The following is an 18539-nucleotide window of genomic DNA, read 5'->3' on the forward strand; positions in this document are numbered from 1 at the left end:
TCCCAACCTTCTTTTAGTTTTTTTGGGGGGGCATTTACGCATGAATTTCCTACCCCGAAAGGGCCGTCTATAAGATTGGTTAGGAAACCCTGGAAAGGCTTTCTTCTTGTCTACGGCCTTTTCGAGAATGTCATCTAGGGTAGGCCCAAACAAAAATTCTCCCTCACATGGTATGGAGCATAACTTTGCTTTAGCTTGCAGGTCTCCTGGCCAGCACTTGAGCCACAGAGCTCTTCTGGCTGCATTCGAAAATGAAGCCGACCTTGCCGTCAGTCTCACAGAGTCTATGGAAGCGTCTGCTAAATATGCAGCAGCACCCCTCATTATTGATACAGAATCCAATATTGATTCCCTTGAGATTTTATCCCTCAATTGGGACTCTAGGTGGTCCAACCACACCATTAATGCTCTTCCCGTGCATGTAGCGGCTATTCCTGGTTTTAAACCCCCACTAGCGGCTTCCCAGGAGCCCTTAAAGAAAACTTCGGCCTTCTTGTCCATAGGGTCCTTAAGGGTCCCCATATCCTCAAAGGGTAACACAAATTTTCTTAGAGGCCTTCGCAATAGCGACATCTAATTTTGGTGCTTTCCCCCAAGAAGCACATGCTGGGTCGTCAAACGGATATTTTCTCTTTGGAGCTAGGAGGACTTTTTTATCCGGCCTCTTCCACTCCTTTTTTATTAGGATCGGTATTTTTTCGTTTAACGGGAACGTCCGGCGTTTCCTCTGCTCTAGGCAGCTGAACATAAGGTCTTCTGCCGTTTTTTTAGATCGAGTGTCTGCCAGTCCCATGGTTGTTCTAACTGCTTTTATCAATGCGTCAGTTTCCTCTATAGGGAAACAGTTACGACCACTTTCTGATGATGCAGAGGATGATGAAGAGGACAGAGAACTATCTGAGCTATATTGGACACGGTGTTCCTCACTAGTACTGGAATCCGAGGATTTATGTCTCGATTTGCGTTTTCTCTTAAGATTAACGTTTTTCAATGCATCTTCTACCTGAGATTTAATCAGTTCTTTAAGGTTGGATGCAAATCTTGGGGATTCTTCCCTTAAAGTTTTTTCTATGCAGATCGCACAGAGTTTTTTCACCCATATAGCAGGGAAATCTGCAGAGCAGATTGGACATACTCTGTGTTTAGTTTTTGCCGTACATTTCTTTCCCTAAGGAATACAACAAACCCTATTTAGATATGTACATTCACGGAGGTCACTTACTCTCCTAATATGAGGGAGATACCGGTTCTGGTCTTGGAGAGGAGTCCTCGATTTGAACCTTTGCCCTCCTCCCAGATCCACTGGAGCCTCTGCTGCGTTGGGATCCTGAGCTATGGCGCTGAGTAGGCTGCTGTTGTCGCCGCTGCGGGTTAAGCTGCAGGCGTTTCTTCGGTGGGGATTGCAGAACTTCTTCTGCGGGTTGCTCTGTTCCACTCATGGTGAATCGCTTGAGCAGCGGTATCAGGCTGCTCTGTTGTTTATATTTCCTGCCTGCAGTGCCAGTGACTTCCGGTTCCAGAGATCCTCTGCGCCGACCCGGAAGTGACCCACCGCGCCTGCGCACTAACCCGCGGTCAGTCTCGCGAGCGCCCATGCTGGCAGCCGGCTCCTGGAAGTATCGGAAGCGCCGCCGTCGCTGCACTCAAAGTCGGCGCTTCCTGTCAGTGGCCGCCGCCACCATCCCCCAGGGCCTCGGACCAGCGGTAATTTACCAGGTAGCCGCCACTACCTATTACCGGTCATTTGGGGAAAGGAAGAGGCAGACCGGGTCCTCTTCACTGCCTCTTCCCCTGCACACGCGCAGGTCCCGCCGACCCCGGATTGTGCCTTCAGGGACAGAAATCCACCTCGACCGCGGCAGGGGCCCCACTGTTTTGATTTGGCCAGATGGTCCCCGGCATCCCGCGACGAAAGGTTATGTTCACCTGTAGGTTCCCAGTCAGGGACAGGAAACCGAACTGAGGTGGAAGAGAGGTCCCGCCTTTTTGACCTGTGGGTTTCCTGTTCCTGAGGGCGGATCCCTCTCTCCGTGGTGCCGTCATGGGGGTAAGAGGAAAATGAACTATTTTGAGTTTACCAAATGTAATGAAACCAAGAGTGAAAAATTTAAAGGGGTCTGAATACTTTCCGTACCCACTGTATAAGCCTCCGGTCTGTCACTGCTAGGATCCCCCAATAACACCAGAACGGTATGCTGCCACCAGTTCCTCGATAGATATAAGGTGGTCCGTTACCAAGCCTATATCGGGTCAGAAACCAACCCATGTAGTGTGAATTTGCGCGGAGTACGTGTGAGATCGATCATAGAGCCAGAAGAATGAAGCTAGCAAATTTACAAGTTTAATCCATAAAAATCGGCAGTGTTTACAAAAGATATTACAAAGAAACAAAATACAAGTATGTACAAACAGTTATGAAATAAAAGGGTTAAAACTACGAAACTTACTAAATCTCAGTCACAGGTATGACGTGTTGATAAAGGGGAGGAGAGTTCCCTGAGAATTGATTCAGTACCCCAGCATGGTAGTCTCTGTGGCTCTAAATAACGGCCAAAAATGGACGTTTCTGTTTTACGCTATGGCCATAAACTTAGGGCCTTCCACTTTGCTGACCTCACATATGTGCTGTTTCCTGGGAGGAACCCAAAGCTTGTAAAGTTATCAATAACTTATTTTCTCCATATCTTTGGTCTGGAAGCTCACAGGCCAACAATATCGGCATTATTTTTTCCCCTGCGATTTTGCCCCTCTTTAGAGTCAAAACACAGTATGTCTGTGATTCGCTGGTGGGCTGAAATTCAATTCCCAGGTTTCTAACGGCCCTACATGCCACAAAACGCTGCCATGCATAGCCCCAAGTACCCCGATCCCAGAAATATAATTTTCATGTTTCTAGGATTAATGTGCATTATTGAATTTTACTTTGAGTGTTATGCCTAGCAGACAAAAATCCCTCTAAGCTAAATTCTCTCAATCCAAAATTAATGAATTGCAAGTCCCACACCAGGGCCAAACCCACACCAGGGCCAAACCCACACCAGGGCCAAACCCACACCAGGGCAAAACCCACACCAGGGCAAAACCCACACCAGGGCAAAACCCACACCAGGGCAAAACCCACACCAGGGCAAAACCCACACCACGGCCAAACCCACACCACGGCCAAACCCACACCAGAGCCAACACTACACCAGAGACAAACCCACACCAGAGCCAACCCTACACCAGAGTCAAACCCACACCAGAGACAAACCCTACACCAGAGACAAACCCACACCAGAGCCAAACCCTACACCAGAGCCAAACCCTACACCAGAGCCAAACCCACACCAGAGCCAACCCTACACCAGAGTCAAACCCACACCAGAGACAAACCCTACACCAGAGACAAACCCACACCAGAGCCAAACCCTACACCAGAGACAAACCCACACCAGAGCCAAACCCACACCAGAGCCAAACCCACACCAGAGCCAAACCCTACACCAGAGACAAACCCACACCAGAGACAAACCCTACACCAGAGACAAACCCTACACCAGAGCCAAACCTACACCAGAGCCAAACCCACACCAGAGACAAACCCACACCAGAGCCAAACCCACACCAGAGCCAAACCCTACACCAGAGCCAAACCCACACCAGAGCCAAACCCTACACCAGAGCCAAACCCACACCAGAGCCAACACTACACCAGAGACAAACCCACACCAGAGCCAAACCCTACACCAGAGCCAAACCCTACACCAGAGCCAAACCCTACACCAGAGCCAAACCCTACACCAGAGCCAAACCCACACCAGAGCCAAACCCTACACCAGAGCCAAACCCTACACCAGAGCCAACACTACACCAGAGCCAAACCCTACACCAGAGCCAAACCCACACCAGAGACAAACCCTACACCAGAGCCAAACCCACACCAGAGCCAAACCCACACCAGAGACAAACCCACACCAGAGACAAACCCTACACCAGAGACAAACCCACACCAGAGACAAACCCTACACCAGAGCCAAACCCTACACCAGAGCCAAACCCTACACCAGAGCCAAACCCACACCAGAGCCAAACCCTACACCAGAGCCAAACCCTACACCAGAGCCAAACCCACACCAGAGACAAACCCACACCAGAGCCAAACCCACACCAGAGACAAACCCACACCAGAGACAAACCCTACACCAGAGACAAACCCTACACCAGAGACAAACCCACACCAGAGCCAAACCCTACACCAGAGCCAAACCCACACCACTCCCTGCTTGCTCACTCCCTAGATCAGGCGATTTAGGTACAGCTGCTCTTCCCAGAGCTGCATATAACCTGCACATCACTGCAGTGTTTGTCTGGTTCTTGAATTGTGCATAAGACCAGAAATAAATACATTACGATAATCATATGATATAAAAAATGGCGCTAAGCGATATATTGATTGTGCTTGGAATCAGTGTATCGCAGGTGCGGTCTGATGGTCACTCACCGTCTACCATGTCCGCCTTCTCTCGCTCTCCGGGAATATGACCCTCGTGAGAATTAGACTCCGCCCCCTGTGCCTCTCCTGTCACTATGGAAACCTGAAAAGAGATACGCGGTAGGAGGAAAACTAACACATGGGGAAAAGAGAAGAAGACCTTCACAGGAGGCCAATGTCAATCTATGGCCGACATCACAAAGAACAGATCCCACAGGAGCCCCCCCATCTATAGCACTGACCCAACACTGTACAGATTCCACAGGAGACGGCCATATATATCATGGACCCCACAGGAGCCCACCCATCTACAGCACTGACCCCACAGGAGCCCTCCATCTATAGCACTGACCCCACAGGAACCCCTGCCATCTATAGCACTAACCCCCCAGGAGCCCTCCATCTATAGCACTAACCCCCCAGGAGCCCTCCATCTATAGCACTGACTCCACAGAAGCCCCCCATCTATAGCACTGACCCAACACTGTACAGATTCCACAGGAGACGGCCATATATAGCACTGACCCCACAGGAACCCCCCCCATCTATAGCACTAACCCCCCAGGAGCCTTCTATCTATAGCACTGACCCAACACTGTACAGATTCCACAGGAGACGGCCATATATACCATGGACCCCACACTGCACAGACTCCACAAGAGCCCACCTAAAAATAAGACTGCCCCCACACACGTGTTTCCCATATACATAATTGATTTCACAGGAGCCCCCTCCCCACATATCACTGACCTCACATTGTACAGACCCCTATCAGGGCAGCCCCCGTATAACACTGACCTGCTCACACTGTCCGTACAGGTCGATCACCACGTAGCACAGCTCAGGGAGATCTTGTGTTCCCACCCCCTGATCCAGACCGTTAATGTATAAGTGGAGACCACCCGAGGAATCCAGCAAGAGTCCGACACAGGTTCCCTCAGGACATAGATCAAGATTGGGCCCATACCCTTCACGGATCTAGAAGACAGAGAGCAGGAAGTCATGCACAGAGGGTGGAAGATGCGGGCACTGGTGGAGGCAGTATCACTTGTATGTTGTGTGTTTGGGGAGGGGAGTCACTGTCGGGTCAGTAATGATCGTGTAAGTGGGTCACATGTAGGGGAGTCACATTCAGGTTGGGGGGGGGGGGGGGGGGTTGTGGTCAGTGAGCGGTCATGCTGAAGGGCTCCTGTGCCTATGCTTGCGGTACCTTGGCGCCATTGTACAGGACAGCGCTACGCTGGAAGATCCACGCGCTCCTCTTCAGAGCGGCGGCTGTGGCCGGGAAGTTGAGCCTCTCGGGGGAAACACCAATGACACCAATGGATAGAGACGATGTCCAGCATGGAGAAAGCTGATCTATCCTGACCTGGGAGTGAAAGGTAACACTGGGGTGAGTGGTTGCAGAGGCCTCACCTCAGTCCTGTCCATACCGCCCACTGTCCTACCTGGAATAAGAAGAGTGGAGGCAGCGGCTGGGTCAGCACCACGATGCCCTGGTTATAGCTGCACACGCGCGTCGCTGTCCTGTTTCCATGTGACAGTTGAATATTTTTCCCATGATTCCCCATAAAGTGCAATGCGTGAAGCTGGAGAGCCGGCGGAGGATCACCCTAAGAAGAGAAAAGCCTAGAATTAACATCGCCCTGTGTGGGGAGGGGCAGGCTTTGACTTCGGGGTCAAGGAGGACGCACGTTATGCTCTACATCATCTTCATCCTCGCTCTCAGAGTTTACAGATGGCGGCTTGGTGGCATCTGATTCCTCCAACACCGAAGAGCTGACCACCGACAACGCCATGATGGAGCCATGAAGATCTAGGATGGCGTACACCCCCTGGTGGCAGAGAGAAGAGCGACAATTCATGACGTGTCCGGTGTCCTGTGCCTCAGACCCCCAGAAACGGAAAATAGGGAACACCGAGCATTCTCTCCCCCGACATCGGCTGATGCAATCATGTGCCCACCACACCCAGAAGTCCTACACAAGGGAGGGGCCACAGAATGAGGGGTCACATGTTAAAAGTATGTGCCCCCCACATTCACCTCCGGGGGCTTCTCTGTCCTCATCTACATCCATAGACATTAATATGGAGAAAAGTATGTGCCCCCCACATCCATCTCCGGGGGCTACTAGGTCCTCATTTACATCCATAGTCATTAAAATGGAGGAAAGTATGTGCCCCCCACATCCACCTCAGGGGGCTTCTCTGTCCTCATCTACATCCACAGACATTAACATGGAGAAAGTATGTGCCCCCAACATCCTCCTCCGGGGGCTTCTCTGTCCTCATCTACATCCATAGAGATTAACATGGAGAAAGTATGTGCCCCCCACATCCTCCTCCGGGGGCTTCTCTGTCCTCATCTACATCCATAGAGATTAACATGGAGAAAGTATGTGCCCCCCACATCCTCCTCCGGGGGCTTCTCTGTCCTCATCTACATCCATAGAGATTAACATGGAGAAAGTATGTGCCCCCCACATCCACCTCCGGGGGCTTCTCTGTCCTCATCTACATCCATAGAGATTAATATGGAGAAAGTATGTGCCCCCCACATCCTCCTCCGGGGGCTTCTCTGTCCTCATCTACATCCATAGATATTAATATGGAGAAAGTATGTGCCCCCCACATCCTCCTCCGGGGGCTTCTCTGTCCTCATCTACATCTATAGACATTAATATGGAGAAAGTATGTGCCCCCCACATCCACCTCTGGGGGCTTCTCTGTCCTCATCTACATCCATAGACATTAATATGGAGAAAGTATGTGCCCCCCACATCCTCCTCCGGGGGCTTCTCTGTCCTCATCTACATCCATAGAGATTAACATGGAGAAAGTATGTGCCCCCCACATCCTCCTCCGGGGGCTTCTCTGTCCTCATCTACATCCATAGACATTAATATGGAGAAAGTATGTGCCCCCCACATCCTCCTCCGGGGGCTTCTCTGTCCTCATCTACATCCATAGAGATTAATATGGAGAAAGTATGTGCCCCCCACATCCTCCTCCGGGGGCTTCTCTGTCCTCATCTACATCCATAGAGATTAACATGGAGCTGGCACAATGCAGTAAGGGGGGTAATGTCCTTCTGGAATCACGAAACACAGACTCCTCTGCCATCTGTTCATCAGCACTCAGCCCCTCGCTCTAACGTTATGGGGTCTCCACTTCGTGGCAGAGTTTCCGTGGTTCCTTCCTCTTCTCAATATCACTAACAGGTGATGTGTAAAGTGCAGGAGGAAAAAATGGTGAGGGGCTGAAAGCCGCACAGACGGCATGCTGAGGGGCTCAACGTCGCACAGACGGCATGGTGAGGGGCTCAACGTCGCACAGACGGCATGGTGAGGGGCTGAACGCCGCACAGACGGCATGGTGAGGGGCTCAACGCCGCACAGACGGCATAGTGAGGGGCTCAACGCCGCACAGACGGCATGGTGAGGGGCAGAACGTCGCACAGATGGCATGGTGAGGGGCAGAACATCGCACAGACGGCATGGTGAGGGGCTCAACGTCGCACAGACGGCATGGTGAGGGGCAGAACGTCGCACAGACGGCATGGTGAGGGGCAGAACATCGCACAGACGGCATGGTGAGAGGCTGAACGCTCCACAGACGGCATGGTGAGGGGCAGAACGCCCCACAGACGGCATGGTGAGAGGCTGAACGCTCCACAGACGGCATGGTAAGGGGCAGAACGTCGCAGAGACGGTATGGTGAGAGGCTGAACGCCCCACAGACGACATGGTGAGAGGCTGAACGCCCCACAGACGGCATGGTAAGGGGCAGAACGTCGCACAGACGGCATGGTGAGGGGCTGAACGCCCCACAGACGGCATGGTGAGAGGCTGAACGCCCCACAGATGACATGGTGAGAGGCTGAACGCCCCACAGACGGCATGGTGAGGGGCTGAACATCGCACAGACGGCATGGTAAGGGCCAGAACATCGCACAGACGGCATGGTGAGGGGCAGAACGCCCCACAGATGGCATGGTGAGGGGCTGAACGTCGTACAGACGGCATGGTGAGGGGCTGAACGCTCCACAGACGGCATGGTGAGGGGCTGAACGTCGCACAGACGGCATGGTGAGAGGCTGAACGTCGCACAGACGGCATGGTGAGGGGATGAACGCCCCACAGACGGCATGGTGAGAGGCTGAGCGCCCCACAGACGGCATGGTGAGAGGCTGAGCGCCCCACAGACGGCATGGTGAGGGGCTGAACGTCGCACAGACGGCATGGTGAGGGGATGAACGCCCCACAGACGGCATGGTGAGAGGCTGAGCGCCCCACAGACGGCATGGTGAGAGGCTGAGCGCCCCACAGACGGCATGGTGAGGGGCTGAACGTCGCACAGACGGCATGGTGAGGGGATGAACGCCCCACAGACGGCATGGTGAGAGGCTGAGCGCCCCACAGACGGCATGGTGAGAGGCTGAGCGCCCCACAGACGGCATGGTGAGGGGCTGAACGTCGCACAGACGGCATGGTGAGGGGATGAACGCCCCACAGACGGCATGGTGAGAGGCTGAGCGCCCCACAGACGGCATGGTGAGAGGCTGAGCGCCCCACAGACGGCATGGTGAGAGGCTGAACGCCCCACAGACGGCATGGTAAGGGGCAGAACGTCGCACAGACGGCATGGTGAGGGGCTGAACGCCCCACAGACGGCATGGTGAGAGGCTGAACGCCCCACAGATGACATGGTGAGAGGCTGAACGCCCCACAGACGGCATGGTGAGGGGCTGAACATCGCACAGACGGCATGGTAAGGGCCAGAACATCGCACAGACGGCATGGTGAGGGGCAGAACGCCCCACAGATGGCATGGTGAGGGGCTGAACGTCGTACAGACGGCATGGTGAGGGGCTGAACGCTCCACAGACGGCATGGTGAGGGGCTGAACGTCGCACAGACGGCATGGTGAGAGGCTGAACGTCGCACAGACGGCATGGTGAGGGGATGAACGCCCCACAGACGGCATGGTGAGAGGCTGAGCGCCCCACAGACGGCATGGTGAGAGGCTGAGCGCCCCACAGACGGCATGGTGAGGGGCTGAACGTCGCACAGACGGCATGGTGAGGGGCTGAACGTCGCACAGACGGCATGGTGAGGGGCTGAACGCCCAACAGACGGTATGGTGAGGGGCTGAACGTCGCACAGACGGCATGGTGAGGGGCTGAACGTCGCACAGACGGCATGGTGAGGGGCTGAACGCCCCACAGACGGTATGGTGAGAGGCTGAACGCCCCACAGACGGCATGGTGAGGGGATGAACACCCCACAGACGGCATGGTGAGAGGCTGAGCGCCCCACAGACGGCATGGTGAGGGGATGAACACCCCACAGACGGCATGGTGAGGGGATGAACACCCCACAGACGGCATGGTGAGGGGATGAACGCCCCACAGACGGCATGGTGAGAGGCTGAGCGCCCCACAGACGGCATGGTGAGAGGCTGAACGCCCCACAGATGGCATGGTGAGAGGCTGAACGCCCCACAGACGGCATGGTGAGAGGCTGAACGCTCCACAGACGGCATGGTGAGGGGCTGAACGTCGCACAGACGGTATGGTGAGAGGCTGAACGCCCCACAGATGGCATGGTGAGAGGCTGAGCGCCCCACAGACGGCATGGTGAGAGGCTGAACGCCCCACAGACGGCATGGTGAGAGGCTGAACGCTCCACAGACGGCATGGTGAGGGGCTGAACGTCGCACAGACGGTATGGTGAGGGGCTGAACGTCGCACAGACGGTATGGTGAGAGGCTGAACGCCCCACAGATGGCATGGTGAGAGGCTGAACGCCCCACAGATGACATGGTGAGGGGCTGAACGTCGCACAGACGGCATGGTGAGGGGGGCAGAACGTCGCACAGACGGTATGGTGAGAGGCTGAACGCCCCACAGACGACATGGTGAGAGGCTGAACGCCCCACAGACGGCATGGTAAGGGGCAGAACGTCGCACAGACGGCATGGTGAGAGGCTGAACGCCCCACAGACAACATGGTGAGAGGCTGAACGCCACACACTAATGGGATAAAGAGGGCAAGAGGCAGAATTTTATACCTGGTGAGCGAGGAGCTGTGGCAGATTTTTTTTTACCCCGGTGGATGACGGGCGGGATTTTATACCACGGTAGGCTATACCACCTGTGGGCGAGGGGCAGAGGCAGCATTTTATTACCCCGGTGGACTGGTGCTGGGGCATGACTTTATACCCTGGTAGACTGGTGCTGGGGCATGACTTTATACCCCGGTGGGCAGAGGGCCGGATTTACAGAAGTCTAGTCACCATGTGGCAAGAACGCGGGATGTGACACCTCGGCGCTGTGACGACTCGGAGTCAGTCTGGCTTCTGGTGAAGGGGCAAACTATTTATTCTATACGTACTATTCCTTTGTTCAGCAAGTCAAGGACATGAGCCATTGTTTCATGTGAGATTGTCCTCAGCCTCATTATGTTTGCTAATGGTTGAGGAAGGCAGCTGATTACGGATTATCTCCCCCAAAATCTTGTGGGACACAATGCCCTGAAATGGGAGCTGTGACATACTAAAGAGCCCTGTTCCTGTCACCGGTGTGATTCTACAAGACTTCAGCCTAGGGACCATGGTTCGAACTGGTGGAATACAGATCTGCTCCACTAACCATCACTGAGCCCACAGAGTCATTTGGAGAACCCAGGTGGGAACAATCAGGTCACCTGGTCACATTCCTCATTGTGCTCCGTCAGCTTCCTAAGCTTGCTGCTACCTCCACTGTGGGTGCCTGCAAAGAGTGGGGTGCTGCTGGTTGGGGTAGTTGGTCCTGATCTCCGAGCACCAGCAGAATGGCAAGACTCTGTCACTTGCACAATCTTGTGTCCTTGCTGGAAATGTACTATAGGATGTTGACTGTTGGCGACCAAATAAAGTCTTATCGCAATGTGGTACCGTCACACTGTGCTGCGAGAAGTGTTCTGCTCAGGGGGAACGAGTACTGATGTTCAGTGGGCTGAGAACTGACCCATGCTGTGTTTGTAAAGACAGATAAGCCAGCTGACAAGAGCACCAACCCATCCTCGTGACTCCACAACTGGTGGCAGCAGAGGGATACTACTCAGCCCACCTCATCCGGTGGAGCTGCAGGGGACAGGTGTTCGTAGACACCGTCCAAGGGCTCCACAGCCACAGAGGTAGATAGGCATACCCAGCAGGCCACAGGTGAGGCATACCGAGCAGGCCAAAGGTGAGGCATATACACCAGGCTTCAGGCGCCAGCTCTACCTTGGGAAGAGGATCGCAGAGGATGTACAGCCGCTGCAAGAAAAGGCAACTATAGGAGCTGTGACTGCATCGATAGATCGAATACCAGGCCACAGACAACCTGTCGGATTTGATCCAGTAATTGGTCCGTTGGGATGCCCAGCAGATCGTGGAGGATGACAAAAACCCTGTCGAGGTTGACCCAGAGGAATTAAACTGCTTGCCAGATGAAGGATCCAGAGATGGTCTGGAATCAACAACCCAGCCCCAAGCAGCCAAGGCCAGCAGATGTTGGTCGCATTGGGGCCAGAAACCTCAAGCAGGGGAGAGGGCTTGTGCTATGGAATCAGTTTAGGGAGCTCCAGTTCACCTACCGCTGGTCCCTGCCTTCATGGCCATCCACTACAAAAAAAAAAAAAAAAAATCATCTTCGCTATAGTGACATGCCAATATTTAATGAGTGCAGCACTGAAGTTGATGAATACCTGCAAAGGTTTGAGACCCTGATGCACCAGGAGCCCATAGCTGAGAGGGCCAAATAACTAAACTAGTTTGACTGGCCAGGCCCAGGATGCCATCCTGTTGCTTGGACCTTGGGTCTGACTGGACTATTAGGGACACCCTGTTGGCCCTTTCATCACCCTGAGCAAATTCCCGTCTTTGTCTCGCTAGGTTGCCTCCTTTGTAGAATTTGGCAGTCAACTCAGATGGCATTGCATCCGCTGGCTGGATGGTTGGGCTGCACACTCCGCTGCTGCCCTCCAGGATATGATCGTGCCCAAGGAACTCGTGAAGCCCGACACCCCAGAGCAAGCAGCCCAATTGGAAAATGAGTTTACAGCCAATCGACCCCGTTGGAGACCCAATATGCCCACCAACCCATGAGACCCCTCAATCAGGAACTCAAGTGGCCACCCGCTTATCGAGTAGGACTATCCCCCTACCCAGCAAAAGCCCCACTAGGACAACGGTTTACAAACAGGACCCGTGAATTGCTGAACCCACAGTGTTAGTTATACATGTGGGTTTTCGATTCTCACCAGGGCCGGGCCCCCATGCCTAGAGCCTGTCTGTTGGACCAGCTGGTCAACATTTGCAGAACACTACCATCGGGATAGAAAAGCAGCAGACGAAGAGATATACCTTGTCCACACCCTAGGTAGAGTTTGCCACCTTACACCAGCCAACCTCAAGCGCCAAATCCAGCTGGTTGAAGTTGGTGACATCCAGGCCCTGGGACACTGGAGGTCAGTGCTCGGACATCTCTCTGTGCAGTTGGAACAGTGGTACCCACCATGGAGAGGTCGAAGTGAAAATCATGGACAGCCTCCCCACACCTGTTATTTTTGGGAGTGACCTAGGATAGATCATCACAGTCACCACCCACAAACACGCCAAGGAGCACTCTGATCTGGATCCTTCTGCCACCCCTTCTGAGGATAACCCACATTTAAAGCCTCAATCATCCTCCTCTGAGCTGGTGACAGTGAGTACGCCTGAATAGACTGTGGCTACTGACTGGGGGGAGATACATAGCAAAGGGATTAGGGAAGCCCAACTCACAGACCCCACCTTGTACAGCTGCCCGACCTGGTGAAAACAACAACAACAAAAAAAAATCAGTGGGAGACGTATAGATGGGGAAAAACCCGCATACGGCCCAGAGAAGTCTGGACCCGTATCCATCAGTTTGTGGTAACCTACTAGTACCGACTCCAACTCCTACGCTTCGCCCACGACGTACCTGCAGCTGGGCGCATGTGGGGTTAAAAGGACACGGGCTCGTCTGCTGCATAGTTTTTTTTGGCCAAGAGTCACTCAAGAGGTGCAGAAATATTGAGCCTCTTGTTCGGTGTGTCAATGGATGGGGAAGCACCAAGTCGAGCCCAGCTTCAATCTATGCCATTGATAGGTGAACCATTCCAGACGACACTGACTTGAAGGATTGCTGCCTTCCAATAGGTGGCATTAGAGTTCTAATTCTCTTCCTCTCATCAGTCCAGGAACCACGGTTCCAGCTGGTGGATTACAAAAATGCTCCACTGCCCAACAATGAGCCCACAAATTCGTTTATAGAACTTGGCTTGGGACAATTAGGTCACCTGGCCACATACCTCGCTGTGCTTGATCAGCTTATTAGGCTTGCCACCACCTCCTCTCTGTGGGTGCCACCAATAGCAGGCTGCAGCTGGTTGGATAGTCGGCCCTGAAAGCCCCAAAATTGAGGAGGTTCTAATCCCCCCACTTGCACCACCTTGTATTGTGAAGGAACAAATTATGAAAGGTTCTCCATTTTGTGCTAGATTCTCCATTTTGTGTTTTTGACTCCATTTTCTTGTTGCTTAAAGATAAATTCTGTTATTTAATTAGGTAAAAGGTTACAGCTGCCATGAAGTAACTTTATCTTGTTGTTCACAAGCCTGGTATGCAACTAGGCTATTGTTCATAATTGGTATAAAGACCTTGAGTCTTCTGTCTCGAGCCAGATAAGAGATTCGGGGGTGTATCACTATACAAGACTGAGGCATCTGTTAGAAAAACATATACTATGCCAAAAAGACATGACTATATCTGTAGTTTCCATTTTTTCTGTATCCTCATGGGTTAAGTTTTTCCTGCATGCTTATAGGTTAAGAACTGTGAGCGTGTTCTTATGCTGATTGGTTGAAGTATAATTTCTGTGACAATGAAAACTGATATACAAAATAAACGGGGGCCAGAGATCAGCTCGATCCCCCATACAGAGACACACGTCTCCGTCTGGTCATTTTCAGTTGCCGGCAACACCTTGTATATTAATTTGGAAATCACTGGGTTAACCGTGAAGGATAAATTTAAATCCTCCCTCTACAGTTGGCGCCCAACGTGGGGCTCCAAGCAGGAACGCCTCTGCCGCCCGGAGGACAACAAGACAAAGGACCCTCGGACCGGACACAGGCACTGGAAAATTGGGACTGATCATCCCCCACAACAACCACGGTAAGTTGGCAGTTATACTGTCCAGACTGACCGTTTGGTGTGGTTTTCCTGTGTTTGTTGCTGCAAAGAGGATCTGAGGTTTGTCCCCGGAGGTGGGATGATTTTTGGGTGGAATCATATAGAGGTGTAGTTCCATTGGAAGCCCAGTGCTCGAACCGTACCTCATAAGGGACGGACACCCCGGATTGACCAGTGATGTAATTCTCTTTATAGTCAAAATATCCTGAATTCCTGATCACTGTTAGAATCAGGCGCGGTGAGGTGATCGAAGATTGGGTAGGATGCGTAACTCAGGAATCATATATTTATGTATTTCCAGGGGTGTCCGGAGGGTTAAGTCTAAGACGCCCTCCTCCTTTCACTGAGTACCGCGTTTTTGGGTTGTCCCAGCGGGGGACAGAGAGAGACCCAGTGGAATAAAACCGTAAGGCCGTCGGTATTATGCACAACTAAGAAGGATATTTAGCTCTAAAGGAGAATCCGTTTTTGTGGAAGGAAAAGAAGTCTTTGAAGTTGTATTATGAATCTGATATTGTTAGCCCAAAAAATGGGGAAAATATTCTCAATTATAGGTTTTTCTAAGGTGTTCTGGTATGTGAATTGTGTGATGAAGGTTTCGTAGAAATTAATTAAGTCTAAGAACTGCTATATTTTGTGTCTGTGTTTGTCTTTGGAATATCCGATGGGAGGGGTCGCGTAGCTGCGCTATTGCTTGTCTCTTTTCTCTGTGTAGAGGAATGCTGTGATCTCTCTTGTCTCTGTGTCCTTGGAATGGAGAGAGCACATACTGTAACGGTGTTCTCTGTATTTTCTCTGGTAGATCTGTGTCTTGTTTAAAGCGACAACATTGTTTTTAAGTATAAAGAAATATTATAATCTGGAATTTGAAAGTGAAATATAGTGCCTGGTTTTATAAGGAAATTTGTATCAGTGATTGAAAGATTGGTAAAAGCAAGTTGAGTGGTTGATATATAGCAAATTGAGGATCAACAGAGGAAGTGAATTCTGATGAATAATGTGTCAGAAAGACAAACAATTAAAAATGATGATCTGGAACAGGGGGTCTCCCTGCTTGATGATAAGGTCCCTCCCCAGGAAATCAAGCCTCTTCTCCCGACTGTAAGCTCTGTGCCCCTCAATCCCAAAGCACCAATATATACTGGGGGCAGATTTATTATCACAGTTCCGCTCCAGAATACAATTCCAAGATGATGGTCAGATGGTCCTTGCGTTATATAACCCCTATGCAGATGAATATAATGAGATCTGTATCCTACATGCCCTTCCCACAGTTATGATGGTCCTGATAGACCCAGATTCTCCCCCAATAATGCCTGTAGAACCAGTAAAAGTGTTTCTCAAACCTGGTGCCCCTTTTCCCAAAGTCCATCAGTACCCTTTGAAACATGATCAGGAGCAGTGCCTCAAGGGGCAAATACAAATGTTATTCGATAATGGTGCCCTGATACCCTGTGTTTCCCCATGGAACACGCCCTTGTTTCCCATTAAGAAAAAGACCCCACCCGGCCAACCCCCTGTGTACCGGCTGGTACAAGGTCTACGGGCAGTTAATGCAGTTACTGTTCCAGAAACTCCGGTGCCTAAGCCACATACTCTTTTGTCCCAGATATCTCAGGATGCTGCTTGGTTCATGGTTATCGATCTTGCCAATGTCTTCTTCAGCATTCCATTACACCCAGATTGCCAGTTTCTGTTTGCATTCACTTATCAGGGATGACAATTGACGCGGACAGTTATGCCACAGGGGGCCCAAAAAAAAGAAGTCCCAATCAGTTTGCAAAAAATATGGGAGAGTGTCTTTTACCCTGGCAGTTAGAACACCCCTATGTCACGCTGCTTCAGTATGTGGATGATCTTTTGTTGTGTGAACGGACAGAGCAGGAAACCATTGTTGCCACTGTTAGTTTTCTCAAGTATCTGGCTGATCTGAACTGTCGGGTTTCGGCCTCGAAATTTCGGTTCTGCCTTGGTCAAGTGATATTTTTGGGTCACTGTCTCCTTCAGGGTGCCAGACACCTCACAAAAGAAAGAAAAATAGCCGTCAGCTCCCTTCCTTTACCAAAAGATGAGACTGAACTCCAGCGTTTTCTTGGACTATGTACTTATTGTCGTCAGTGGATACCGGACGCATCCCGTATAATGCAACCTTTCTACAATGCCCTGAAAGACGGTTCAAGATATGCTGATGATTTGGCAGATTCCACACCAGATACGCTGTTACTACGGAAGATACTGTAGTGCACGGAGCTGCACTCCCTCCCTCACTGTCAGCACAAGAAGTAGAACTTCAGGTTCTGCCTACTGCATGTGTTCTGGCCAAAGACAGGCGGGCTAATATATACACGGACTCACAGTATGCATTTGGTATTGCTCATGATTTAGGAGCCCTATGGGCCAATCGAGGGTTTATTACCACCGCCGGGACTCCAGTGAAGAATGCTGAAGCTGTTAAAACCCTCATGGACTCAATCAAATTACCCACTGATGGTCCATACCTCACACGATGTATATAGTATCCCTAACCAAGTATAATCTAGCCACATGTCCATGACCAGACAGCTGCGACTTCGGTGTGCTATTCTCATGCCTACTAATGTGACTTTGAAAAGGTGCACTGTCCTAAACCCCGCTACTCTTCTCCTAGTTCCTATGGATCCAAAGGGGGGAGGAGTAGGTGACATGAAAAAGGACACTCTTTTTCTTTCTAAAATGGATCCAGAGGAACAAGATTAGGTTTCCAAACCATATGATTGTCTAGAATTGATGTTTCAGGAAACGGCTGGTCTCTAGTGTGCCTATTCTAATGCTGATTTTGAGCTTTTTGTAGATGGATCCCGTCACCAAGATGACCAAGGACGCTTCTATACCAGATATGCTGTGGTCTCAGAACATGAGGTAATCAAGGCAGAGTCAATGCCAGCTCATATGTCTGCACAAGAAGCAGAGCTCAAGGCGCTCATAGAAGCGTGCAAACTAGCAGAAGGTAAGACTGTAAATATCTACACTGATTCCAGGTATGCTTTTGGCATTGCACACGATTATGGGCCTATCTGGAGAGCCAGGGCTTTCCTGACAGCAAATGGCCACCCCTTTAAACATGCTGAGGCAGTCCAGCAACTTATGAATGCACTACAGCTTCCCACCCAAGCAGGCATTATAAAGGTAAAGGCACATACCAAAGGCACTGATGGACGGACAAAAGGGTAACGCACTGGCAGACCAGGCTGCCAAGAAAGCAGCAAGCACTCCTGTAGCCTCTCAAGTACATCACCTAGACACCCCACCATCTCCATTTGTGTTGAAAGACATCTTAGCCCGGTTACAAGAACAGGCAAGTAAGGAGGAGAAAAATAGGTGGCAAAGGATAGGGGCTTGCTCTGATACCGTTACCGGACTATGGGGGAGGGGTGAAAAGGTCTGCCTACCACAGGTACTGTACCCAATGATGGCACAGGTTTTGCACGGGAATGTGCACCACTCGAAGATGGCCATGTGTGACACCCTACAGAAACAATGGATTGCCCCCGGGTTTTCCACCTGCTCAGAAAGGCAGGTACAGAGCTGCATGATATGTGCCACACATAATCAGAGTAGGACAGTGAAAACCCCATCCAAACACACTCCCCGGCCCTTTACCCATTCCAGAGACTGCAGATTGATTATATTCAGTTACCCAGGGTAGGGACGTATGAGTATGTGTTGGTCTGCATTGATTTATTTTCAGGTTGGCCAGAAGCCTACCCAGTTGCCAAAGCTACGGCTAAGACAACGGCGAAGAAACTGATGGCTGAGATCATATGCAGGTATGGAATTCCTG

General features: G+C 51.4%; 1 protein-coding gene across 2 annotated transcripts in view; it reads right to left on the reverse strand.

The window, feature by feature from the left end:
- The window catches only part of NEURL4 (neuralized E3 ubiquitin protein ligase 4), a 140992-nt gene that overhangs the window by 56136 nt on the left and 66317 nt on the right, over nt 1–18539 (reverse strand). For both annotated transcript variants that reach the window (XM_077261431.1, XM_077261432.1), the window contains exons 20-24: nt 6169–6309; nt 5923–6087; nt 5685–5843; nt 5273–5452; nt 4484–4577 (exon numbers count right to left, since the gene is read on the reverse strand). In XM_077261431.1, the coding sequence (XP_077117546.1) occupies nt 4484–4577; nt 5273–5452; nt 5685–5843; nt 5923–6087; nt 6169–6309 (739 nt within the window). The remainder of the gene's footprint in view (nt 1–4483; nt 4578–5272; nt 5453–5684; nt 5844–5922; nt 6088–6168; nt 6310–18539) is intronic.

The sequence above is a fragment of the Ranitomeya variabilis genome, chromosome 5 (assembly GCF_051348905.1).
Source record: "Ranitomeya variabilis isolate aRanVar5 chromosome 5, aRanVar5.hap1, whole genome shotgun sequence".
Taxonomy (NCBI): Eukaryota; Metazoa; Chordata; class Amphibia; order Anura; family Dendrobatidae; genus Ranitomeya; species Ranitomeya variabilis.